General features: G+C 46.3%; 1 protein-coding gene across 1 annotated transcript in view; it reads right to left on the bottom strand.

Annotated features, from left to right (window-relative positions):
• Nucleotides 1–258: 258 nt before the first annotated feature.
• The window catches only part of LOC125441468 (transmembrane protein 45B-like), a 33,719-nt gene continuing 10,914 nt past the window's right edge, over nucleotides 259–23,063 (bottom strand). Inside the window, exons 2-6 of the mRNA XM_048512072.1 lie at nucleotides 16,055–16,257; nucleotides 14,307–14,519; nucleotides 6,638–6,822; nucleotides 5,277–5,422; nucleotides 259–1,657 (exon numbers count right to left, since the gene is read on the bottom strand). Coding sequence (XP_048368029.1) covers nucleotides 1,543–1,657; nucleotides 5,277–5,422; nucleotides 6,638–6,822; nucleotides 14,307–14,519; nucleotides 16,055–16,238 — 843 coding nt within the window. The 5' untranslated portion in view covers nucleotides 16,239–16,257 and the 3' untranslated portion in view covers nucleotides 259–1,542. The remainder of the gene's footprint in view (nucleotides 1,658–5,276; nucleotides 5,423–6,637; nucleotides 6,823–14,306; nucleotides 14,520–16,054; nucleotides 16,258–23,063) is intronic.

Here is a 23,063-nt window from a genome sequence, read left to right as displayed (position 1 = left end):
TGGAGTCAAATCCTAATAGGGTCTCAGAGATGTAAAGGAATGAGAGCGTGGAATGATGTGAAGTTACAGTCAGCAAAGTTTTTGCCTCTGTTTTATTTGTTGTAAATCATTTCTTGAAACTTTCAAGCTAAAGGACATATATAAATAAATTTTAGTTTGTTAAATGCAACCTGGAATCCCATACTAGTAAGTTCCTCAGAACCACGCAGCCTTTCAAAACTGCTGTAAAACTCAGACACACTACTTCAGAAGAAAGTATACACAGAAATCCACAGCTTTTAATTTAATCCAATCTGAGACAGAATAAAGTATAAGGGGAGGGGTTGGAATTAAATTCCTGATGGCAGCGAAATATAAATAAAGGGATAAATAAACATTATTTTGCACATATTATATATTTTTTACAAACTACCATCAAAGTCCATTGCAGGAGAGATGCAATGGGCCCTAGCAAAGGGCGGAAAAGGAAAAATCTATTTTGCAATGGACTTTAATGGGGTGAGTATGAGGGTGAGGAGGGTTGGCAGGTTAGTATTGGGGTGGGGGAGAATGGCTGTGGGGGGAGGGGACTTTGCTGTGCCTCTGTAGGCCCATGTGACGGGCCTCAGATCAGCTGTTCCATGGTCCAGGCTGGCTGGTGGGGGTGGGGGAAAGGCAGAGGGCTTCTGGGTCCAAGGCGCTGCTGCTTTGCAGACAGGGAAGAAATCGTCTGTTTCCCCCACGAACCCTCCACCAATGGAGGAGCAGGACTCATAGTCCTGCTGCCCCATTGGTGGAGGGTTTGTTGTGTGGACATTAGATTTCTTAGCACTTTATTGTTTAGGATAAATAAGAGAGTGGGCATCGCAGAGACCTTGTAGTCCAGAAGGTGGAGACAGCATTGTTATCATTTATGAGGCAGCTGTAATCATACACACGGAAATTCATATATATTTTCACCACGTCAGACAAAGGTACAAAGTGCATTTCTGCTGGTGAACTTACCTGCGGAAAGAAAATTAATAACAAATACAGATTAGATCCTTGATCATGCTGCTGGTTAGGACAGGGCAAACACAGGAAAAGCAAAAGTCATGATAACCAAAATGACAAGGTATCCTTTCATAGGGCAACAGAGATAAGCCAGGAACCATATAAAATAGCTTGCTACATCACTGCAGATCATTTTAATTATTTTAAACATATCTCAAAACTATGGGGTGAAAGGAGTAGTGCGGAATGGTTTCCCAGAAGGCATTTCCAAGCCACGTGATTTGACCACTGGGAAAATCTGTAGCAAGCTGCATATGCACAAAAGGCAACAATCTGCATTTTACATTTGCTTTTCTTAAATACAAGAACAAAAAAAAATACAAACTTCAAGATAAGTGGATTTAAGAGAATTTGAGGAAGTGCTGTCTTCATCCCTCAGAAACAACAGAAACCCTGCTGGAATCTCTTTTTTTTTTTGTTTCCTCTCGTAAGAGTTTTATTTCTTTGGAATTTTACGAAGGTTTAATGCTTCTGGGAACAGAAGAAATCAGCTAAGGAGATGATCTTGACTTAATCTTCATCCGATCCTTTCAAGAGCGCGATCCGAGAGCTCTTTTCATTCTCCTTCCGCTTGGCAAGCTTGATTTCTGTTCCTCCTTTGTTTGTGCAACACTTCTGCACGACACTGAAACGTAGGAACAACGAAAAGCACAATGATCAACCACGTACTGGTGCTATTCAAATAACTACTGTTTCTTTAACTGGATTGAGGGAGAAGATTTAAAGGAAAATCCTTTCATCCCTCTTTAAGTTGGCATTAAACAGATAGACGCAACCAGCAAAAAGTTGCCATCTTTGAACAATTAAATGGATTATGAAGAGCTGTTTTTAGGCTTGGAGACTCGGGTGCAACAAACACTGGGTTCAGCCCGAATCTGGGAGAATTTGGGCATATTCAGGCAAAAATCGCCGAATATGTTTTGCCTGAATATGAACGAATTCAAATGCAAGGTATTCGGGTTTTTTGGGTATTTTTCATGTTTCAGCCTGCAGGGGGTGCATTTGTAAAGCTAGTGACACCAAGATTTCAGGGTATCATCTGGAGACTGTTCTGATGATACCACTCGAGTTTGGTGAAGATTGGTTTGGGGGGGCCAAAGTTATGGACCCTCAAAGGGGTAGCCCCCATCTTCTGTTAGCTCCCATTGGAAACAATGGGGGATGGGGCATCGGATGATACCCTGAATTTTTGGTACCGCTTGCTTTACAAGTTCGCCCCCTGCAGGCCAAAATGTGAAAAAAACCAAAAATACACACAAAAATCAGACAGACCAGAATTTTTTGGATATACCCGAATATTCGGGTATATCTGAATATGTTATTTGTTTTATTTGGGCGTACAGATAATTTTATGTCCGAATAAATCTGAATTCTAATTTTACCGAATTTCTAGGATATTGACCAAGCCTAGCTGTTTTACTAATGACAGCCTTTTCTTCCAGTGCAAGGTAGAAGGGCAGAAGTTTCAGAGGAAGGCACTGAAGTTCGCAGAGTGGTTCCATGTCATCCAGCCCATAAGACAGTAAAATTTCAAAGCCACTGATGTACTTCACTTATATTATCATCACAAGGGATGCTCGAACATATATCAGTTTGGCTGCCTTCCTGTTTGAAATTAGTGATCAGGTGTTAATCGATGGGCTGTTCAGCTGTTCACAACCTGTTCATGGGTATCTGCAGGAACCCGCTACTTGTAGCCCTCAGAAACAAACTGATAATCCCTCATCAGATGGAAGCTGGCTTCTGATCTCTTGCTAGGGAAATGTTGCTCTGCACCTAACAAATTATGTGAGGTTGGTGTGGAATCAGAAACCAGCACCCAGATGATCCGCTCAGAGTTGGATCTGCTCACCTCTCATCCTCATCACTTTCAAAGGTGCAGCAAATTTAGGAAGTAGGGGTGGGATGGGGGTTGGATTTAGACCGATCGGAAGACCACCTGATTTCTCTTCTCTACATACCCCAACCTGTCAGGTTAGGTGGCAGAGAAAAGGAAAGAAACAAAACTCTATTCTCCTTTATGCATTGGGCAGCTCAGGAATATTGCTTCAGTCCCAGCCCAGTTAGAAGAAGAAGAGATTGGATTTATATCTCCCCTTTCTCTCCTGTAAGGAGACTCAAAGGGCTTACAATTTCCTTTCCATCCCACCCAACAACAAACACCCTGTGAGGTGGGTGGGGCTGAGAGAGCTCCGAAGAACCGTGACTAGCCCAAGGTCATCCAGCTGGCATGTGTTGGAGTGGACAAGCTAATTTGGTTCACCAGATAACCCTCCACAGCTCAAGTGGCATAATGGAAGAACCAAACCTGGTTCTCCAGATTAGAGGGCACCTGCTCTTAACCATTATGCCACTGCTGTTCTGTTAAGTGCAGGAAAGTGAAAGCAGTTCTTACTCCTCTCCCCTTTTGCAACATAGAGATTAAAACATTACTTCTCACCCAGCTGAGATTGGACTGGAGAAAAGAAAAGAAAAACTTTCTCTTGCTGGGGTGTGTGTGTGTTTGTGTGGATTAAGCGGATCCTCCCACCAGCTGTGAGTCAGCGTCTGACCAACAGGCAACTGCAAACCTGTTCAGCAGCTGTTTAAACTGCTGGGTTAAATGTGGACATTTTCCTGATTAGCTCACAATCAGATCTGGAGTGTAAGTCTGGTAAGTCTGACTGCTAAACAGGTTTGCCAAGAAATTTGCAGCATCCGTAACCAAGACGTCCTGCAATCACAGGGTGCCATCACAGAACTCTGATTCTTTAGGTTTTCTGAATCAAGTTATATTTGGGGATTGAGTTTAGGTTGTTGAAATCTTGGCTACTGTATTAAGTGAGGCCCCCATTCTGAACTCCAACTCTTAACTACATCGATCTATCTAGTGTCCCAAAGTTTTTAAAATTGTAGGCCTAATAGCTGTTTGATTGGGTCAAAATTGTCCTCTTTCTTAATGTAGCCTAAATTATTTTAATGTAGTTCTGTGGGCTGAAAACCCAGCCACCAGCAAAGACTCCTCTTGAATTGCATTGCTTGAAACAATTATTTATTAAAGGGGATTGCATGGACAATGTTGCTCAATATTTTAATATTTCTTTGCTTCAGGGATTTTGAAAGGGTCACATGTGTCCAGTCGGCCTCTTGATGTCCAGCCCTAGATACTATTTTTTTGGCTATCACACACTGAACAGTAGAATGATATATTTCCTTAACTTAGTACTGGTGCACAGTTGAACGAAGTTATAGCAATGTGCATTGCATACAAGACTGCCCATCTACACTCACTGTCCTATGTAGCTAGCTGTTGAGTCTCAGTCCTTAAGCCAATAAACAGACTCTCAATGTTTGATCAGAAGTGTTTATTGAAGGCAGTAAGGCAGTAATCCCCTAGCTAGAGAAAGCCAGTTCTAGAGACCTGGCCTTTCCTAGGCTGTTTCATCCCTGAACCAGTCCCCCTCCCTTTTTCCCAGTGTGAAAAGGATTGTTTAGGAGCCTAGGTCTCAAGGATGCAGAAGGGAGAAAGGCATGCCATCTGTGAAACCTCCCCGCTGCGGTGCAACGGACATATTCTGTTGCCCAAGGGCAGGATGTTTCTCAGGGTCTTGCCTAGTTATATTGATTTGTTATCAAGCAGTAAACCTCAAAGGGAGAATAGAGGAAAGCAAGGGACAGACCCTTTCTACAGAGGTGGGATCCAGCAGGTTCTCACAGGTTCCCGAGAGTAGGTTACTAATTATTTGTGTGTGCTGAGAGGGGGTTACTAATTGGTGATTTTGCCACGTGATTTTTGCCTTAGTTACGCCCCTCCTCTCAGCAGTAGCGTGCAGAACTTGAAGAAGTCTAGCAGGAGGTGCGCCGGTGTGAGTGGCAGCCTGCGCCTGCATGCATTTGTTTCCCGCCCAAGGACCGGCGCAGCAGCTGCGTCCTTGCCACAGCCCCGCCCAGGAATGCCCCGCCCCGGAATGCCTAACCACGCCCCCGTCGTGCCCCGCTCAGCCCCATTGGCGCTACGCCACAGTTTGAATCCCACCACCATGGGAACCTGTAACTAAAATTTTTGGATCCCACCACTGCCTTTCTACATATCAATCAGTAGGTACTTCAATCAGACTAGACATAGAGGAGGCTACATAGACGCACCAGCCGCCATCAAGAATTGGTTCTGACAATAGTTATTGGTTCTAACGTTGGCTGTTTCTGTCATGGCCTTCTTGCCATGACAAACAGAACCTACAAAATCACTGGTCTGTAAAACTTACCGGTAAGCCACAGCATAGTTCATGGCCAGAATGACGATTGCGAGGGCATAGTGCCAGCAGAAGCACATGATGAGGAACATAATATTGCCATGATCATTTGCGTCCCAAGCAGGACCTCCCCATGGTGGGAAGAGCACAAAACCTATCTGGGTAGAAAAGAAATACTTGTGACCTTCATTGGCAGAGGTGGGGACACAACATTTTGCGATAAAACACAGACTGAGATGGTCACATGAAGATACCTGATAAAACGTGTTGGTCATTATGAATAATGAACCTTCCTTATTCTTCACTGCTGCAGGATATAGGAATGGGCACTCGTTTAGACAGCTTTAAAGGCGCTTAGACAAATTAATGGACAACAGATCCATCAGTGAACATTAAGCAGGATAACTAAATGGAAGATTCATGTTCAAAGGAAGTAATTCTCTGAATATCAGTGTCAGAGAGCAGCAACAGGGGAAATTGTTGAACTATGTGCCCTGCTTGTAGGCCCTTTAAAAGCATCATTGGCCACTGTGTAAATGAAGGCACTGGCCTGAACCTGGTCATTGGCTGGGGTAGGACGGGATACAAATTTGAATAAAGTAAAAGATTAAATAAATCATTGGTCTCATCTGATGGGGCTGTGCTTGTGTTCACCCACACCCTTGTATCGCATTCCTTTATTTCCCAGCTCACCACATCAGCACATGTATCAGCTTTAAGCTGTATCTGTGTGCTGTTGTCGTTGCCATGTTTGGGAGGGAAGAATTCCCTGGGAGCGCTTTCACTTTTGTAGGTGCTTAATTATCTCCTAGTTCTATCCTTGAGGTTTGCGGCTGGGAAGAGCCTCCAGACTGGACAGTACTAACTCTGTTGTTCCCAGGTGGGGGGTAGGGATCGTGCTATCTATATTATCAACTGTTCCGGAACGCTTTCAACAGAACTATCTTTTCTGTTACTGACTTGCCTTCAATAAAATTCTTTGAACCTTCCAAATGTTTTATTGCCTGAACGGGGGATTGACAGCTGTCAAGTCACAGCGGAATTATGGCGACTCTGTAGGGTTTTCAAGGCCAGAGATGTTTGGAGGTAGTTTGCCACTGCCTGTCTCCACGTGGACTGAGGGAGTTCTGAGAGAACTGTGACTGGCTCAGGGTGACCCAGCAGGCTTCATGTGGAAGAGTGGGGAATCGAACCCATTTCTCCAGATTAGAGTCAGCTGATCTTCATCATCTTACCATACTGACATCAAGCTAGAGTCATTCAATGTGAAGTTCTATCCTCTAACCTTCAGAGATGGGGGGAAGTGTCCTCCCCCTTCACGACATCACCAGTGACAACTATATCTTTTAAAAAATGAATCAAAGGTAGCCAACCTGAAAGAGCCAGGTTCCTTGCAGGAGGGCAAGGCTGCTGCGCAAAAGTTCCAAGACAATATTATCTCGCAAGAAGGTTTCCAGGAGTACACTGGCAGCCGCACCAAAGATGGCGATGAGCAGCAAAGAATGGATTAGTTGATCCAGCAATGGCCGGCTCATGACGTGGAAGTAGAAGAGGAAGCCTGTTGAAATGTATACCACATACGTTATTATTATTATTTGTTTCCCCGAAAATAAAACCTACCCCGAAAATAAGACCTAACACGATTTTTTTGGGATTTTTGGAGGATGCTTGAAATATAAGCCCTACTCCAAAAATAAGCCCTAGTTACCGATTCCCCGGTGCAGCAGATCTGGTCATGTGGGGGGAGCAAAATAATGGAAAAAAATTAGACATCCCCTGAAAATAAGCCCTAACGCATCTTTTGGAGCAAAAATTAATATAAGACCCCGTCTCATTTTCAGGGAAACATGGTAGTAGTAGTAGTAGTAGTATAAAGCATCTAGCTCTCAGCTGCGCCACTTCATTTTTGCTGTTCTCTACAGGTGGAATTGTATGGAACTTGTGGTTTTTCAGTTGAGGTATTTATATAAGTCCTGACCCATGGGATGGACTGCCGTTTTAGAGGGTCCTTCTTGTACTATGGAATTAAATCAGTTCCAAAAGGGAAACACCTGGACTATATATCCCATAATATTTATCATATAGTATTTGAGATTATTTTGCAGGATCCTTTTCTGTTTTTTACACCCATGAAACATCACAGATTTTCCCATGGAGCTTGACTGCACCATACTATGAAATGTGTGTGTAAGTGCCATTAAATGACAGCTGAGTTATAGTGATAACATGGTGTTTTCAAGGTAAGAGATAAACAGAGGTGTTCATAGCAACCCTGGATTTTCTTGATAGTTTCCCACTTAGGTATTAACCAGGGCCAACCCTAATTAACTTCCAAGAATTGATGAGATCTGGTAACCATGCAGATCAAGGTATTCCATGAAATAACACTTGAATCAACAAGGGCCGTAATTGCGACACGGGGCAGGGCACGCGGTAAACTCCGAATAAGGAGCATACGTGACCCAGGGTGGCCAAAAGGCGGAGCCTGACCACCCGGCAATGTCATGCGTCACGCATGTGGGCAATGGGTGGGCAATGGGTGGAGCACGCTCCCTATATATTAGGCAGCACGTGGTTGCTTCAGCCTCTTTTGGCGCCTTTAGCAAACTGACCCACCCCCCTCCCTCTTTAGAGACGGGGCTTCAGATGTGCTGCCATTCATGTCGCAACCTTGGTGGCTTGGGCAGAGGAGCCCATCCTTGTGGGAAGGCCGAAATCACGCGACGGACCTCCGTGATTGGGGGCCTCCGAACAAGGCTGGGGGTGGGTCGAGCTCTGGAAACATGCCGCAGAGGCCTCTGCAGGCGAGCCCAACACCCCAGCAGTTAGGGGGCTGCAAGGGGCAAACACCCGGCAGCCTGGTACCTCTCTGTCCTCCCCAACAGGGATGGGGGTTGTTGCTGGGTCAGCTGTGATGCTGTCCGGCTGTTAAGATGCGCTCCTCTTGTTTGCTCAGCTTCAGCATTAATAAAGGGCTGCGGCCCAATTTAATCCAGAATGTGTCTTGTGGTTATTCACCATGGGAAGATCTGCACATCTGGCCGCAAATAGTTACAAGTAAAACCAGGTCGTTTCCCCACTTACCTTTTGTTGCGCGCTACTTGCGGCAAGTAACGTGGGGTCCCGCTGCACTCCCCACTGTGCCAGTGGCGACAGCACAACAACCCCGAATCTGCCGCTCTCCTTCCCCCTCAGCGTGCGATATTTCTGTTCCTGGATGGAGCAGCACCTTTTTGAACACCCTGCGCTCTGCGCGGGGGAGGGGGGAAGCCCAGGGGTGTGACTGCCGGTTTCAAGACGGAAGCTTCGGAGGCTGCCCCCAAACGCTCCCTTCCCTCCCTCTGCCCTTGCGCCCTGCTGCAAAAACGGGGGCAGAAAAGGGTTTTTTAAAAAGAAGACAGGAGGTGCGTTCCAGCAGTGGGGTGTAAGACTTCACGCTTAAAAGCAGCGATTCAAAAGAGAGCGGTTGACCTCAGCTGGTTTTTTTAAAGTGGAGAATCAGCCCCAGTTACCAGCCTGTCTCTCTTGCTGATCTGCTTGCCTGGGTGAATTACAAGTGCAGTCCAAAAATTGGGCTTCTGGCTTGCACAGCAATTAGTAATAGAAGTGGATGTCTAACAGCCAGCATGATGCTTGGATCCAAAAGAAGGGCTGAAAGCAGGCAGAGCTGATATTGCCTAGAGAGGCAATAACTGTTCCCTTGGGATAAGCATGTCATGAGAAGGAAACGTGATAGAGGTAAGACACTAGCAACTTTTGCTAGCCATTTTGCTAGCCATTAGGGGGTGGGGCCTGGCAGCTACAACAGGAGCTCCACCAGCAGCTCAAGGCAGGCAGCCTGTTCAGCCCTGCCTGGGACAGACCCTCCTGTTGGTCTGCCTGCCAGCCAGCCAAGCAGAAGTCCACCGGGTGAGCTGCCGCCTGCTGCCACTGGGAAGGAGTGAGAGTCCTTCCCCACCCACCCCATTGGAAACACCTGCAGGGGGTGGGGCCTGGCAGCTACAACAGGAGCTCCACCAGCAGCCCAAGGCAGCCAGCCTGTTCAGCCCTGCCTGGGACAGACCCTCCTGTTGGTCTGCCTGCCTGCCAGCCAAGCAGAAATCCACCGGGAGCTCCGTGGTGCAGAGTGGTGCAGAGATGGCATCCGCGGCGGATGCTCAGCAGCGGAGCTCCGCCACAATTGGGTTTAACTTTTAAATTTTCCCCTTAAGTTAGCCTGAAAGGAGAGTTTTTGCCCACTCTCACTATAGCGTATCTGGGAGCCTGGAAGTTTGGAAGCTGGAGGCTGGACGCTGGAAGCCTGGTCTATCGGCGAGCAGAGGGGAACGAGCGAATGTGAATGCGAACAAAAGCGAAAGCAGCACAAACGCGCACAAACGCGAGTAACAACAAAGGACTGGGATTTAGGACTGGGGGTGTCGCTACCCCCCAGTGATTTGCCTCTCAACCTGGACATCCTGCACATAGGCAACCGGTCTGGGTGGTGTGAGCCCCATACCCGTGACCTGTGTTGTAGGGCCTATGCTATTACCCCATTGATTCTGCCGGTAGACCATGTAGTGTAATTTTATTGTTTGATCAAAGAGGGCATGGAGATTTGGTGGCAGCAACTCCCTTTGCCATCTTATATCCTCTCTTCTAGCCTCTGACTTAATTCTCCCTTAAACTCCCTGATTGTAGTTAACTATAGTTTTACAATCTAGATGAGTATTAGGAGTGTAGCAGTTTGTAGTAGTAATAGTTTGATTTGTTATAGATTGTATTGAATTGTATTAGTGTTGAGTTAGTGGGTATGTTATAGTTAGCTGCCCAGCTCTGTTGTTGTAGTCTAGGTTTAGTCTAGATAACCCTATCTATTGGGTTATTCTATCTATTTATTAGCAGAGCTGGACCCACCTTTGGTGGGGGGGTTTAGTTTAGTCAGGCTTTGGGTGAAGGGAGGTTAGCAGAGTTATGGGGGCACCTACTTTGGGGCTAGGGATCCCAGTGCTGATGGGACGGGGAAGATATTGCGGTAGGCGGTGGCCATATGATAGAAGGCGCACGAGATATGGCTATGCTCGTTCGCCTTCTGACCTCCGACCTATCCCGAAATACGATGGTGGTTGGGATCAGGGATACTCTACTTCGTCTTTGATGTTGATCACCACCAGGTCCATTAACAATAAGACCAAGGTGCTCCAGGATTTTCTTGGAGCCCAGCAGGTGGACCTGGCGTGTGTCACCGAAACCTGGGTGCGCGAAGGTGAGACCGTAAGCCTTGTCGCGAGGAGTGGCGCCTCCGGGTTTCAGCGTGTCTCCATCAACCGCGAACACAGGGGGGGGTGGGGTGGCTCTGTTCACCCGTGAATCCATTCCTTTCAGGGCAGTCCCCGTCCCGGAGATCGCCCGGCATGGAATAAAACCGTCGGCCTCGAGGGTTGGCCGTGGAAGGCTGGCCGTCCTCCTGGTGTACCCGGTCGCCCTGGCGCACGGGGAGGCGGCCTGCCGCGGCTGCTGGAGGTGATGTCGGACTGGGCGTTGAGGTTCCCCATCCTTATTGTCTTGGGGCACTTCAGCGTCCATGTCGACACGCCTCATCACGGTGACTGCGGAGCTAGTGTCATCCATGGCGACGCTAGGCCTCTCCTTAATAAATTCTGGCCCCACTCATGAGGCCGGGCATACGCTGGACTTGGTCTTCGGGTCGGGGGTTAATCTGGTCGTATCCTCTGTTAGCAGAGTGCCATGGTCCGACCATTATGCCCTGAAAGTCCGGGTTGGACTTCGCCGCAACACCCCTGTCTGGGCGACGGGCCAATTTATGCCCGCCCGCGGAGACTTATGGATCCACTTGGCTTCCTGAATGCTCTGCGGGACCCTGAACCCGCCGGCACACTCGATGAGCAGGTGGAGGACTGGCCCTCCCGGCTCTCGATGCCATCGAGGTTGTTGCCCCGGCGTCCTCGCCCCGTTCAGCGCGCTCCCTGGTATACTGAGGAGTTGCGCCATTTGAAACGTGGTGCTTAGACGTCTAGAGCGAGTGTGGAGGAAATCTCGTGACGAGGCTACGCGAACATCTTATAGGACGTTTATGAAAGCCTATGAGGTGGCGACGAAGGAGGCGAAGAGGGTTTTCTTCTCCTCTCTCGCATCCGCTAGCTCCCGCCCGGCACAATTATTTCGTATAATTCGGTCCTTGACCTCCCTTTTGGAGAGGTCTTCAAATCCACAATTGAGCATCAGCTGTGAGGCTTTTATGAGCTTTTTTGCGGATAAGGTCGCGTCGCTCCGCCAGGATCTCCCTCCCACGTTGGATACAATTAGTGAACTGGAGGCTCCCTTGCCGTCTTCAGGCCCTTGTTTGGCCCAGTTTTCCTTGCTCTCCGAAGCCGCTGTTGACAGGACCTTAGCTGCTGTTAAGACCTACTACTTGTCCTTTCCTGGATCCGTGCCCATCCTGGCTTTGTAAAACCTGCAGGGGTGGAGCTCACGACCCCCATCTGTTGAGTATAATCAATGGCTCCCTCGAGCAAGAGGAGTCTTCCCGGGATGGAGTTGAAGGAGGCAGACTGATGGTCCGCCCTCTTAAAAGACCACCTGCCGTTAGATCCGAGGGATCTGGCCAATTACCGCCCCGTTTCGAATCTTTCGTTTCTGGGGAAGGTAATTGAGAGAGTGGTGTTGGAGCAGCTTCAAGGTTTTCTGGATGACACATCGGCCTTCGACCCCTTCCAGTCTGGCTTCCGTGCTGGGCATGGGACGGAGACTGTTCTCGTCGCTGTCACAGATATGCTCCGTATTCAGCTCGACCGAGGCGGATCGGCGCTGCTGGTGTTGTTAGATCTCACACGCAGCGTTTGATGTGGTCAACCACGACCTTTTGACCCACCGCCGGGCCGCCTCCGGGGTGCGAGGCACTGTCCTTCAATGGATTGCCTCGTTTCTCCGGGGTCGAAGTCAGCAAGTGAGGTGCGGGGAACAGGCCTCCCGGAAGTGCCCGCTTGATTGCGGTGTACCCCAGGGGGCTTTATTATCCCCGCTGCTTTTTAATATCTATATGCGACCCCTTGCTCGACTGGTACGGAGTTTTGGGCTGACCTGTCATCAGTATGCTGATGACACGCAGCTCATTCTGTTGATGGAGGGGGGAGCAGTCGCCGCCCCTGCGGCTCTCCAGCACTGTTTGGAGGCGGTTGCTGGTTGGTTGCGGCAGAGCAGGTTAAAACAGTCCCTCCCCTCCCCTCTTTTCTTCTGGGAAAATTTTAATGAAATATGGGGCCGGTCGGACGCCTCTTCTTCTTCTTCTTATTATTATTATTACTATTAATGTTTGTTACCGCTGTTTTAAAGATTTTAGTGACTTGTTTTACCATGTTTTATGCTGTACACCGCCCAGAGCCCCTGGAGGATGGGGCGGCATAAAAGTTTAAAAAATAAATAAATAAATAAATAAATTTACTGTAACATGACAATAGGCTGCTGCCTTACCCCACTGGAGGAATCCATAGCAGTGGGCTTGGAGCAGATATTGAAACCTCCTGTCATTAGTGAGGAGATAAAGGAAGGAGAGCTGGCTGTCTTGAGAATCTGGGGTCCCTGCTAGATACACCTGATCATTTGTTGATGCTGCTCACCTGCCCAAGGCTGGAGAGCAACCATAGTTTTTAATAGAGGAGGGGGGAACTGTGTAAGCAGCTTTGGGTGCCCACTGGGGAGAAAGATGGGGTAGAAATGAAGTAAATCTATACAGTTCAAGGTAAGGCAGCTGGAAAGCAGCTTTGCTTCCTTAGGGGAGTACACATTTATTTTGACCCACTATTGCTCCTGGTCCAATAGATTTTGTGGTGGTTATCTTGCAGTACCGAAATCTTTGGATGAAAAGGCAGCATGATACGGCTCGATGCTGTCTGATCTCAGGAAGCTAAGCAGGGCTTGCACTTGGAAGGACAGGAAGGCAATGGCAGACCTCTTCTGCTTCTCTCTTGCCTTGAAAGTCCCTTGCTGTGGTGGTCATAGGTCAGTTGCAACTTGATGGCACTTCCATACATGCATCCTCTTTTTATGCCCTGAGCCCTTCGGGCACCGCCCGGAGCCCTTCGGGGATAGGGCGGTATATTAAGTTTAATAAATAAATAAATAAATATGCACACCTTAATGTGTCAGTAATACCATACAGGGTTTGTGTGGGGCAGCAATGTCACCAGGGATCTATACTCCGTCAAGAGGCTAAACTATGTAGTTTCAGTTCCTGAACAGTATCAGACTATCGCTTTGTGTTTGCCGATGACAGTAAGACTTGTCTTTGCAAGAATGTAAAAGTCAAATTGTAGACCTTTAGTTAGAGATCGGTTAAAGGGAAAGAGCTGTTTAAACCAGCACCACGATCCTCCAAGAATAGGCAGATTGTGGGTTGCTTTCATTCTAAAGATAGAGGGGCATATGTAATGAAATGGGAAAGAATTGACCAACTAACTAGAAGCCACTTCCGCACATGCAGAATAATGCACTTTCAATGCACTTTCACAATTGCATGCAAGTGGATTTTGCTATTCTGCACAGCTGCAAAGTACACTGAAAGTGGATTGAAAGGGCATTATTCTGCTGCGCGGAAGGGGCCTATAATTGTTTGCATATAGTTTGAAGTGACATTTGTTTGTATACAAGTTTTGTTCTTTTCCATTTAGATACATGTGTTATCTTTTTTTTTTGTATTCTGTTCTATGTATACATAAAAATAATTTTTAAACATTTTAAAAATGGAGATGCCAAGGTTTTAACTTGGGGCTTTATCTATGCAAACATGTGCATCACAAGCAGTATTGGCTTTCTACAGGGGGAATGTGTCAATAAGAAACTCACCAGCATCTCTTTGCTACTATGTGGGGTAGGATTCATGCCAGAAAACCATGATAACTTTCCACAGATCTGCCATAATAATCTGTCTGCAAAGCCTATAGACAAGTGATTTGTTCTAATTTTATGTTCCTTGGGTTGACAGAAAGATCTGGGCTACATTCACTGAGCAACATCCCTCCACTTATAGCCCATAGGAGAACCAACCTTCAACAAAGAGCGCAACAGAAAGCATTAAGCGATCCAGTCCTATGGGCACTTGGAATGAAGTATAGGTGAGTACATCCATTATCCCTGAGATGCAGAAGAACAGGTACATGGTTGTGTGTTGCCAGTTCATCAGTTTCATCCAGGTATGAGGGTCCCCGCTGTAGAGGTACAAGTGGGGACCATCCGGAACAAACTGCTCAGCCAGCATCCCTGAACAACAGAAGCAAAGGATAAAGGAAGACATCCAGGATCTAGGAGCTCCAGAGCCACCATCTCCACCACACCTGGGATTGAGCTCTGGTCCCTAAACTATTTAGACTGAAAGTCCTTTGTGGCGGAACGGGCCTGCTCTAACTGCAGACCCTATTTCATCCCTGCCCTTTCCTAGAGGTTCCCAACTCCTCCTGGAAGACAGTGTATTGTGCAGGTAGGCCTGGTCAGTCTCACCTGCTCAGTTTTGATAGATTAAGCCACCGTCACAAAGGCCAGGGCAGCTCTGATAAATCATTATAACTTGTGTTAGGAAGAACCTGAAAGCTCGTCTTAATTGTAGAGGGATCACTTGGTTGATTGGTTGATTCATTGGAATGGTGGTTTCTATGAGCCTATGAGGTGCAGGGGTTAAAGTGTTGGACTAGAATGTGGAAGGTCTGGGTTCAAATCCTCTCTCTTGCAATAGGCGGCCAATACCTTAGGCGAGTCACATGTTTTCAGCTCACCCTAATTCATAGGGTTGTTGTGAGGATAAACTGAAGGAGAGGGGAAGGATGTAAGCTGGTTTGGTCCCCAGTGGGGAGAAAAGTGGGGCACATGTGAAGTAAATCAATACATCATTGTACTGTGGTTTTTGATCACTTCCACTTCTAAAACCTGTAAATCTCATTGAGTTTTGTAATCCAGGAGAGAAGCGGGAGACCCGCCTCAGATAGAACCTGGGGATCCCCAGGAATCACAGCTCATCTCCAGACTACAGAGATCAGTTCCCCTGGAGAAAACAGAGCATATGCAGAGTGGATTCTATGGCATTGTACCCCACTTTTCAGGCTTCACCCCAAATCTCTAGGGTGGTTTCCGCATGGGCTGAAAGCAACGGCTTCAGCCCGGTAAAACACCATTTTGGCGGGGACTCTTCGTACAGGCGCTGCTGCCAAATCGATGCAGCAGCGCTCTGTGCCCTCCAAAACAGTGTTTTTGAAACTCACTTGGGGAGTGAGTTTTCCTGCAAATGCCGGCTTCCATTCCCTGCCATGCGAACGGCAGCGGGTGGAAGCCGGCGTTTTCCCCTCCCCGGCCCCAAACGCCTCCTTACCTCCTGCTGGCAGCCGTTGCTCTGTCGTCACTCTGAGGAGGGAAGAGGACACACACCCTGGCCTCCAGTGCTTCAGATGTCGCTCTGACCATGGGGGCGTGTCCCCTTCCCTCCTCAGAGCGACGACAGAGCGATGGCTGCAAGCAGAAGGTAAGGAGGCATTTGGGGCCGGGGAGGGGAATATGCGGCTGTGTGGAGCTTGCTCCAACAGCTGCGCATCTCATGGGGCCGTTTGTGCGAACGGCCCCAGAGCCTGCATCGGCATAATTAATGCTGATGCAGGCTCTCTCCCTTGGCTGTGCAGAAACAGCCTAGGAGTTTCCCAGTCTGGACCCGGCCACTATTCCCTCCCCCCCGCCCACCCCGGGTCCTATGCCCAAAGCCAAGGGGGACCTGGTCACATGAATTTCAATTAAATAAATAATGCAAGCCTTACCTATTACTGAAAATATTATCTTGACAGCCCCTTCAGTGATTTCAATACGACTGAACCAATGGTTTCCAGGTCCGTTTTTGTTTAATCTCCTGCTGTGGTACTTCAGTGAGTATTTCAGACACCACCAGAGGCCAAAGATGATGAAGAAAACAGCGGGAAGAGCATGTCCCTTAAAATTTGCCATTCTGGTCTATTCACAGAACCTACGTTGGGGAGAAAGCAATCATTGTGAGCACCAGTTAGCTTTGGCCCCATCTACTGGGAATGTTTTAAACTGTATTGTCGAAGACTTTCACGGGGTGTTGTGCGGTTTCCGGGCTGTCTGACCATGTTCTAGTGGCATTGTCTCCTTAATAGCAGAGGAGTTGGGAACCCCTGGGAAAGGGTAGGGATGGAATTGGAGAAAAGGCTACTAGAACATGACCATAAACCCTGGAAACCACACAACACCCACACGTTTTAAATTGTTTTCATGTGTTAGTATTTTATGATTATCCTGTTTTTGCATTGTTTTACTATTGTTTTGCACTTCCCTGAGCCCTGAGGAGAAGGGTGGTTTATAAATCGAAATACAAAATAAAATTGGCAGTCTTCAGTGGGTGCCTGGAGGTCTCCCAGAATTGCAACTGATTCCAAACTAGAGAGATCCACTAGAGAAAACGGCTGCTTTGGAGGATGGATTCTATGGCATCATATCCTGTTGAGTTCACTCACCTGGGCAGACTGGGACCTTCTGTTAGGCACTGCCTCCAAACCTTCACAAATTTTCCCAACCTAGACTTGGCGACCCTTTATATAGTCCAAATTCCAAAACCTTTAATGGCAGATAAAACAGATAGTAACAAACCCACCCCCCTCCCACTAAACTCATTAGAGGTCAAGACTATTGATGGAATATTTACATTCTCCCTGGCTGGCCAGGTAGGAAAGCTTGGGTGAACAGGACTGTTTTACAGGCCCTGCGGAATTCCTGCAAGTCCCACAGGGCCCTAACTTCTCTAGGAAGCCGGTTCCACCAAATGGGAGCCAAAGCGCTGACCCTTGTAGAGGTCAGCTGGATGCCTTTCGGGCCGGAAACCTTTAACAGGTACTCCTCCGATGAGCAGAGGGACCGGGTGGGGCAATATGGGGAGATGTGGCAATTATACTGCTCATTTTGACCTTGAATTGTAGTGCTCATTTAGCCTACGGGCCTTGAGCAATGTCATACTAAATAAAATGAATAATGAATACAAAATAAATGAATACTAAATAAATGAATACTAAATAAAAAGAACATGTTACTTATTACATGAGCCACGCAGTACAGTTTCTATCTGCCCAGAAGTACAGTCACAAAATCTACTACCTGACTATGCAGCTCTTTGCATTTGACATTGCATCACTTCAATAGGCTCAATTGGGTTTGATTGGGTTGATGCCAATAAAGTTAGGGCCCCCAGATTAATCAAAGCATTTCACAAAACTTACCCCAGCTGGCCAGGTGGGGGGAAGACTTAAGGGGGAGGCGGAACATCAGGGACTTTGCCTAGTTGATTGAGATGCATTCCTAACTCAGTGTAATTGCTACAAGGGATATGTAACCAGCATGCTATATGTTACCACTGCAGTAACGGGGCATTCTTTACTTGACCTTATTTTATGGCTTCACATGCAGAGTAGATAACAAGGCTTTCCCCTGACACTTCTGGTCCCATAGGAAACGGCATGTTTCCATTGTCCTGTGGGGGCAGGCAGCCAGGTGGCTTTATCTCTATCTATTGCTGACCATGGGGTGCCTTAGCTCTGAAATAATTCTTTCTCACATTCTTTGGGAAATGGGGAGGGGGGATCTGCTTCTGAACAAAGGGGATAGCAAAAACCAGGTGCAGCAGAACTGGCTTTTCCAAGCTGGGTGCTTCATTGCCTGTCAGTAAAAGCTGCTGATCAACAACACAGAGTCCATTTATTGCTTCAAGGTTCAAGACCTAACACATAACTTATGGGCTCTCTTCATGGTGCTGATAAAGTCCAAGCCATATAGATGTTTATTCACTGTAAAGTGCACTGCTGATCTTCCCAATATTTCTGGATCACTATTGCTAAAACCCAACAGCAGGAGTATAGTCTCTGTTAATTTCATCCATGGGGGTAATATAGCAGTCAGATAGAGGCACCTACTAGCTTCTGCGGCAAATAACATTTTCAGCCAAAGCCTGAATGCCCCTGCCCATACCTGCACTTGCAGAGATTGTAAGCATTGTTCTGCTCTTAAAGAGACTCCAGCCACACAAGTTGGCATCCTTGTGATATTCTGTAAATGACACAGGCCATTTATATACTTATGGTCCCCTTCCCATTGAGTGTCCATTCTCTTTGGGTTGGATTCTCAGTTACACACACATTTTCCCCTCTTCAGAACCTACCACATTTTCAGATGAGAGAATCTCCATGGTCTCTTTTCAATTGACAAACTAATAACTTGCTTGCATTTTTGGAAGGAATAGCTTGGTTTGACAAAGAGAAGAAGAGTTTGGATTTATATCCCCCTCTTTCTCTCCTGCAGGAGACTCAAAGGGGCTGACAATCTCCTTGCCCTTCCCCCCTCACAACAAATACCCTGTGAGGTGGGTGGGGCTGAGAGAGCTCCAAGAAGCTGTGACTAGCCCAAGGTCACCCAGCTGGCGTGTGTGGGAGTGTACAGGCTAATCTGAATTCCCCAGATAAGCCTCCACAGCTCAGGCGGCAGAGCTGGGAATCAAACCTGGTTCCTTCAGATTAGATACAAGAGCTCTTAACCTCCTATGCCACTGCTGCTCTTAGGGAGAGAAGACACTCATACTTCTTTTACACAATTCTGTAGACAAATACTGTAAATATTGCTGCATGGGTAATATTTAACAGTAGTTTGCGTACCGAATGAGTGGTTCCTCTTCCTGTCAAAAGAGCTGTGGCAATGCCTGATAACAGCAATAGCAATAATACTTTTTTAAAAATGAACTGTAGGTAAAATTAGATTGATAACTAGTGATATACCCCTCTCCTGGAGCAGATTCCATTGTTCTCCTCTCCTCTATTTTATCCTCATTGCCTCATGCTGTATTTCCCTGAGTCTTCTGTAGTTGAGGCTGGGAAGATTAAGCCCCACCAAAAATCAAAAATGTTCTGAAATGCTCCAAAAATAGGGCAAGGAGCGTCTGCAGGCGAGGAGTGTTCTCGTAAAATGGCATTTTAAAGGGACAGCACACCAATTAAGCCTTTCCAAAAAAAAACATTTCAGCCAAAAGAATCACTAGAAAAGAGGATGCATTTAAAACATTTTGAGGCTGCAAATTAAATGTTTTTTTGGGGGGAAAAATCAATGTGGAACTCCTTGGAGGAAATGTTTTACTTCCTGCCCCAAAACGTTTTACAGTGTCTGTGCAGAAAGACCCACTGTCTTTTCAGAAGGAAAAGGAAAGGCTCACTATATGAACGGACGTGTGCGCGCACACACAACTAGTTTCTTAACACCATTTCATTCATTTATCCAAACTCTGTCATTCTGCTCTCATGAGGACAACCAAGGCAGCTAACAGATTTAAAAAAACCAACATAATAAAGTGCATAATGAAACCATTCACAAAACTATAGCAATATACCTACTACTGATTTAAAATAACAAGGCAAAACGGTGGGGCCAATGGTAAGCACAAGAAGGAATGGAGGGCAAGAATGGGAAATACTTCCAGGTTGGAGCTCTGATTGACGCAACTCCCAATTCACTTTGATCTCAGATTCTAGCCGTTGAACTTAATTAATTTAATTAAAATAAATTGAACAGCCACTTAAAGTGGTGGAAGGAACACTTTGCAGACTCCATAGAGTGGAGTACCAGTTGTTATTTTGCAGTGGTGGCATAAACGATCACAACTTGTAATCATTATTATAATCAACATTGCTAATTCAAAAAGTATTTGTAGGAGATAGCATGAGACTCCATGGCTGTTGTGGGTTTTTTGGGTTGTGTGGTCATTGTCTGGTAGTTTTTTCTCCAAACGTTTCGCCTTCATCTATGGCTGGCAACTTCAGGGACATGTCACGGTAAGATGCGTTTCTCTCCATGGCACACATCATAGATGTGGGCAAAAACGTTAGCAGCAAAAACTACCAGACCAGAAAACCCACAACAGACAGTGGATTTTGGCTGTGCAAAACAATCCATGCAAGTCGTTTGATCATTTCACTTGTTTCAGGACTCTGCAACCTTAAGGGCAGCATGAGCTTTCTTGGAATGGTTTACCTTGTTCTTTTGCCATTCCATTTTTCCGCAAGTTCTCTCCTGGCAGTTTTTGTCAGAACCCTAGATTGTTAGCCCTTTCAGGAAGGTGCTTGGTATAATGTTTGCTCACAAATCGGCAGCACAATGGGCCCTCGTTAATCTCTTTTACAGGCTCCTGGATGGTGTTGCAGTAATGGAAACAAAAAAGAAACAAAAGAACATGGTCTTTTTATCCCCTAGTTGCCCCTTCCTTTACCATGAAGCTTAGGCTAATTTTCAAGAGACAAAAGGTATTTGGGTAGGGTGCAATTACACTGCTTTGTTGTGTTTCTTCATGAGACTTTGAACTGTTGTCTGTTTGCCACTGTGCCAGGCTCTGCACTTGCTCAATCACTGATCTTGTGTTGTTCGTGCTGTATTCTAAATTCAGTTCTGCACCTTAGGAATAGGGCTTCATTCTTTGTGGGAGTTGTATGTACAAGCCCTGACCCTCAGTCCCATGTATGCAAGAGGCAGTTATAGTAGTTAAGTGGTTTTAAAAGTTTTATGATGTTTTTAACTGTAATGCTACATTGCGCACTGCCCAGAGCTCTTTGGGGGTGGGCGGTTTAATAAGTCTAAAGTATAAATATAAATAACTCAATAGTTTTCATAGCAGGCAGAAATGAACTTTGCAACCCACTGGCTGATCGGTGGCATTGGCATTATACAATGGGCAGTGAAGCCATGTTAAAAGAGAAGAAGCAGGCAAGAGAATTCATGATACATTTGAGATGTCATAAAAGAGAAAAGAAGTAGAAGAGTTTGGATTTATTCCCCACCCTTCTCTTTTGTAGGGAGACTCAAGGTGTCTTACAAGCTCCTTTCCCTTCCTCTCCCCACAACAGACACCTTGTGAGGTAGCTGGGGCTGAGAGAGTTCCAAAAAAACTGTGACTAGCGTAAGCTCACCCAGCAGGAATGTAGGAGTGCGGAAACACATCTGGTTCACCAGACAAGCCTCTACCACTCAGGTGGAGGAGTGAATCAAACCTGGTTCTCCAGATTAGAATCCATCTACTCTTAAGCACTACACCACGCTGTTATGGAAATTATTCCCAAAGAGAATCTCCAGACAAGGTGGTCAGCAGTAAGCAGTTTATTTAATACACGGCTGCAGGCGTGGAGAGAGGGCACCAGGGAGCGGCACAGCTCAATTTAAGGCTTCCCTATCCTGTCCTCCTGGTTGGCCACGAAGACTCACAATCTCCTACCATACATATGAAATAGCATAGTCAGCAGAAGAATTAGTCAACTTAAGCAAATACATTCATATATATCAATTGAGCAGAATCAGCAAAAGGATACAGTAAGGATAAACAAGCATTATATTATTATTGATACAAAACAGTTATACACAGCAAACAAGATCAATATGCTGGATTTTGTATTACATCACACGTCGGACACTTCCCAAGCATCTAGGACTGTGTGATGTATCGACGAATAATGCGTGCAGAGCCGAGTAGGGTGGCCTTTTGCAGCTGACATATGGTGATTTTGTCAGCGCCAATTGTTTTTAAGTGCCGTTCAAGATCTTTAGGCACTGCACCCAGTGTGCCGATCACCACTGGGACCACCTGTACTGGTTTGTGCCAGAGTCTTTGTAGTTCAATCCTTAAATCCTCGTATCGTGTAAGTTTTTCCAGTTGCTTCTCATCAATCCTGCTGTCACCAGGAATTGCAACATCAACTATCCACACTTTCTTTTTTTTTCCAGCATAATCGTGGAGGTCAGGAAGTGTTGTGTTCCGTAAAACTTTGTCAGTCTGAATTCGGAAGTCCCAGAGTAGTTTTGCACGTGTTCATTTTCAGTGACCTTTTCAGGTTTGTGATTCCACCAGTTCTTTGTCACAGGCAGATGGTAGTTGTGGCACAAAGTTCCAGTGAATCATCTGAGGCAACGGTATTATGCCTCTGCTTGTAGTCCCGTCTCCGCGATCTTCTTGCAGCAGCTAAGTTATTATGTGGATCTATTGTTTCGTCTGCTCTCCTTGCAGAGTCTGCACTAAGGATCTGTAGTTGACTTCTTCAATTCTACCCGGCTTTCTTGATGGCGTTTGTTCGAATTGCTTTGTTCTTGGGCTGCAAGAATCAAGCTCTCAGTCTCCTTTTTTCAAAGTTCCATTTGTTAGCCACAACCAGGTTTTTTTCCTTGTCAATTTTGTCCTCAATTTTCTTTCTAGGAACTGTCCATGGAGAGCCTTCTTTTGCCAATTTTTTTCTCTTCTGCTTTGCAGTGTATATTTACTTCACGGTATTCACTCTTTGTCTTTTTGCACTTTGAGCAGTTTTCCGCTGTTGACTTCCATCAATGTTGGTTCTTCACTGTTTTTCACATAATCTGCCAGTGCATGTTTCTCTTCTTCCACCGTTTGTTTCACTTGCAGAAGCCCTCTACCTCCTTGATTTTCTGGGTAGGTAAAGTCTGTCAACATCACCTCACCGCCGGGTGTAATGAGTAGTGGATTGTCATCAGTTTTCTTGTTTTTCTGTCCAGATCATCCAGCTCCCGTTGCTTGGCGTCCAGTTCACATTCTCAGCAGTGTATCTGATGACGTGGTATGGCCCAGGTGTTGATAGCCTTTAACGTTATTCCACTGCCCGTTTAATTTTGCTCTTCAAAATTTTTTCCTGACCCTTTGGACATATTCTCTGCTGACCACATTTTTCACATGTCCATGCTTGATGTTGTCCAGCTGTAGTATTCCCAGGTATTTATAGGATTCAG

The sequence above is a fragment of the Sphaerodactylus townsendi genome, linkage group LG12 (assembly GCF_021028975.2).
Source record: "Sphaerodactylus townsendi isolate TG3544 linkage group LG12, MPM_Stown_v2.3, whole genome shotgun sequence".
Taxonomy (NCBI): domain Eukaryota; kingdom Metazoa; phylum Chordata; class Lepidosauria; order Squamata; family Sphaerodactylidae; genus Sphaerodactylus; species Sphaerodactylus townsendi.
This window is presented reverse-complemented; position numbering and strand designations above follow the sequence as displayed.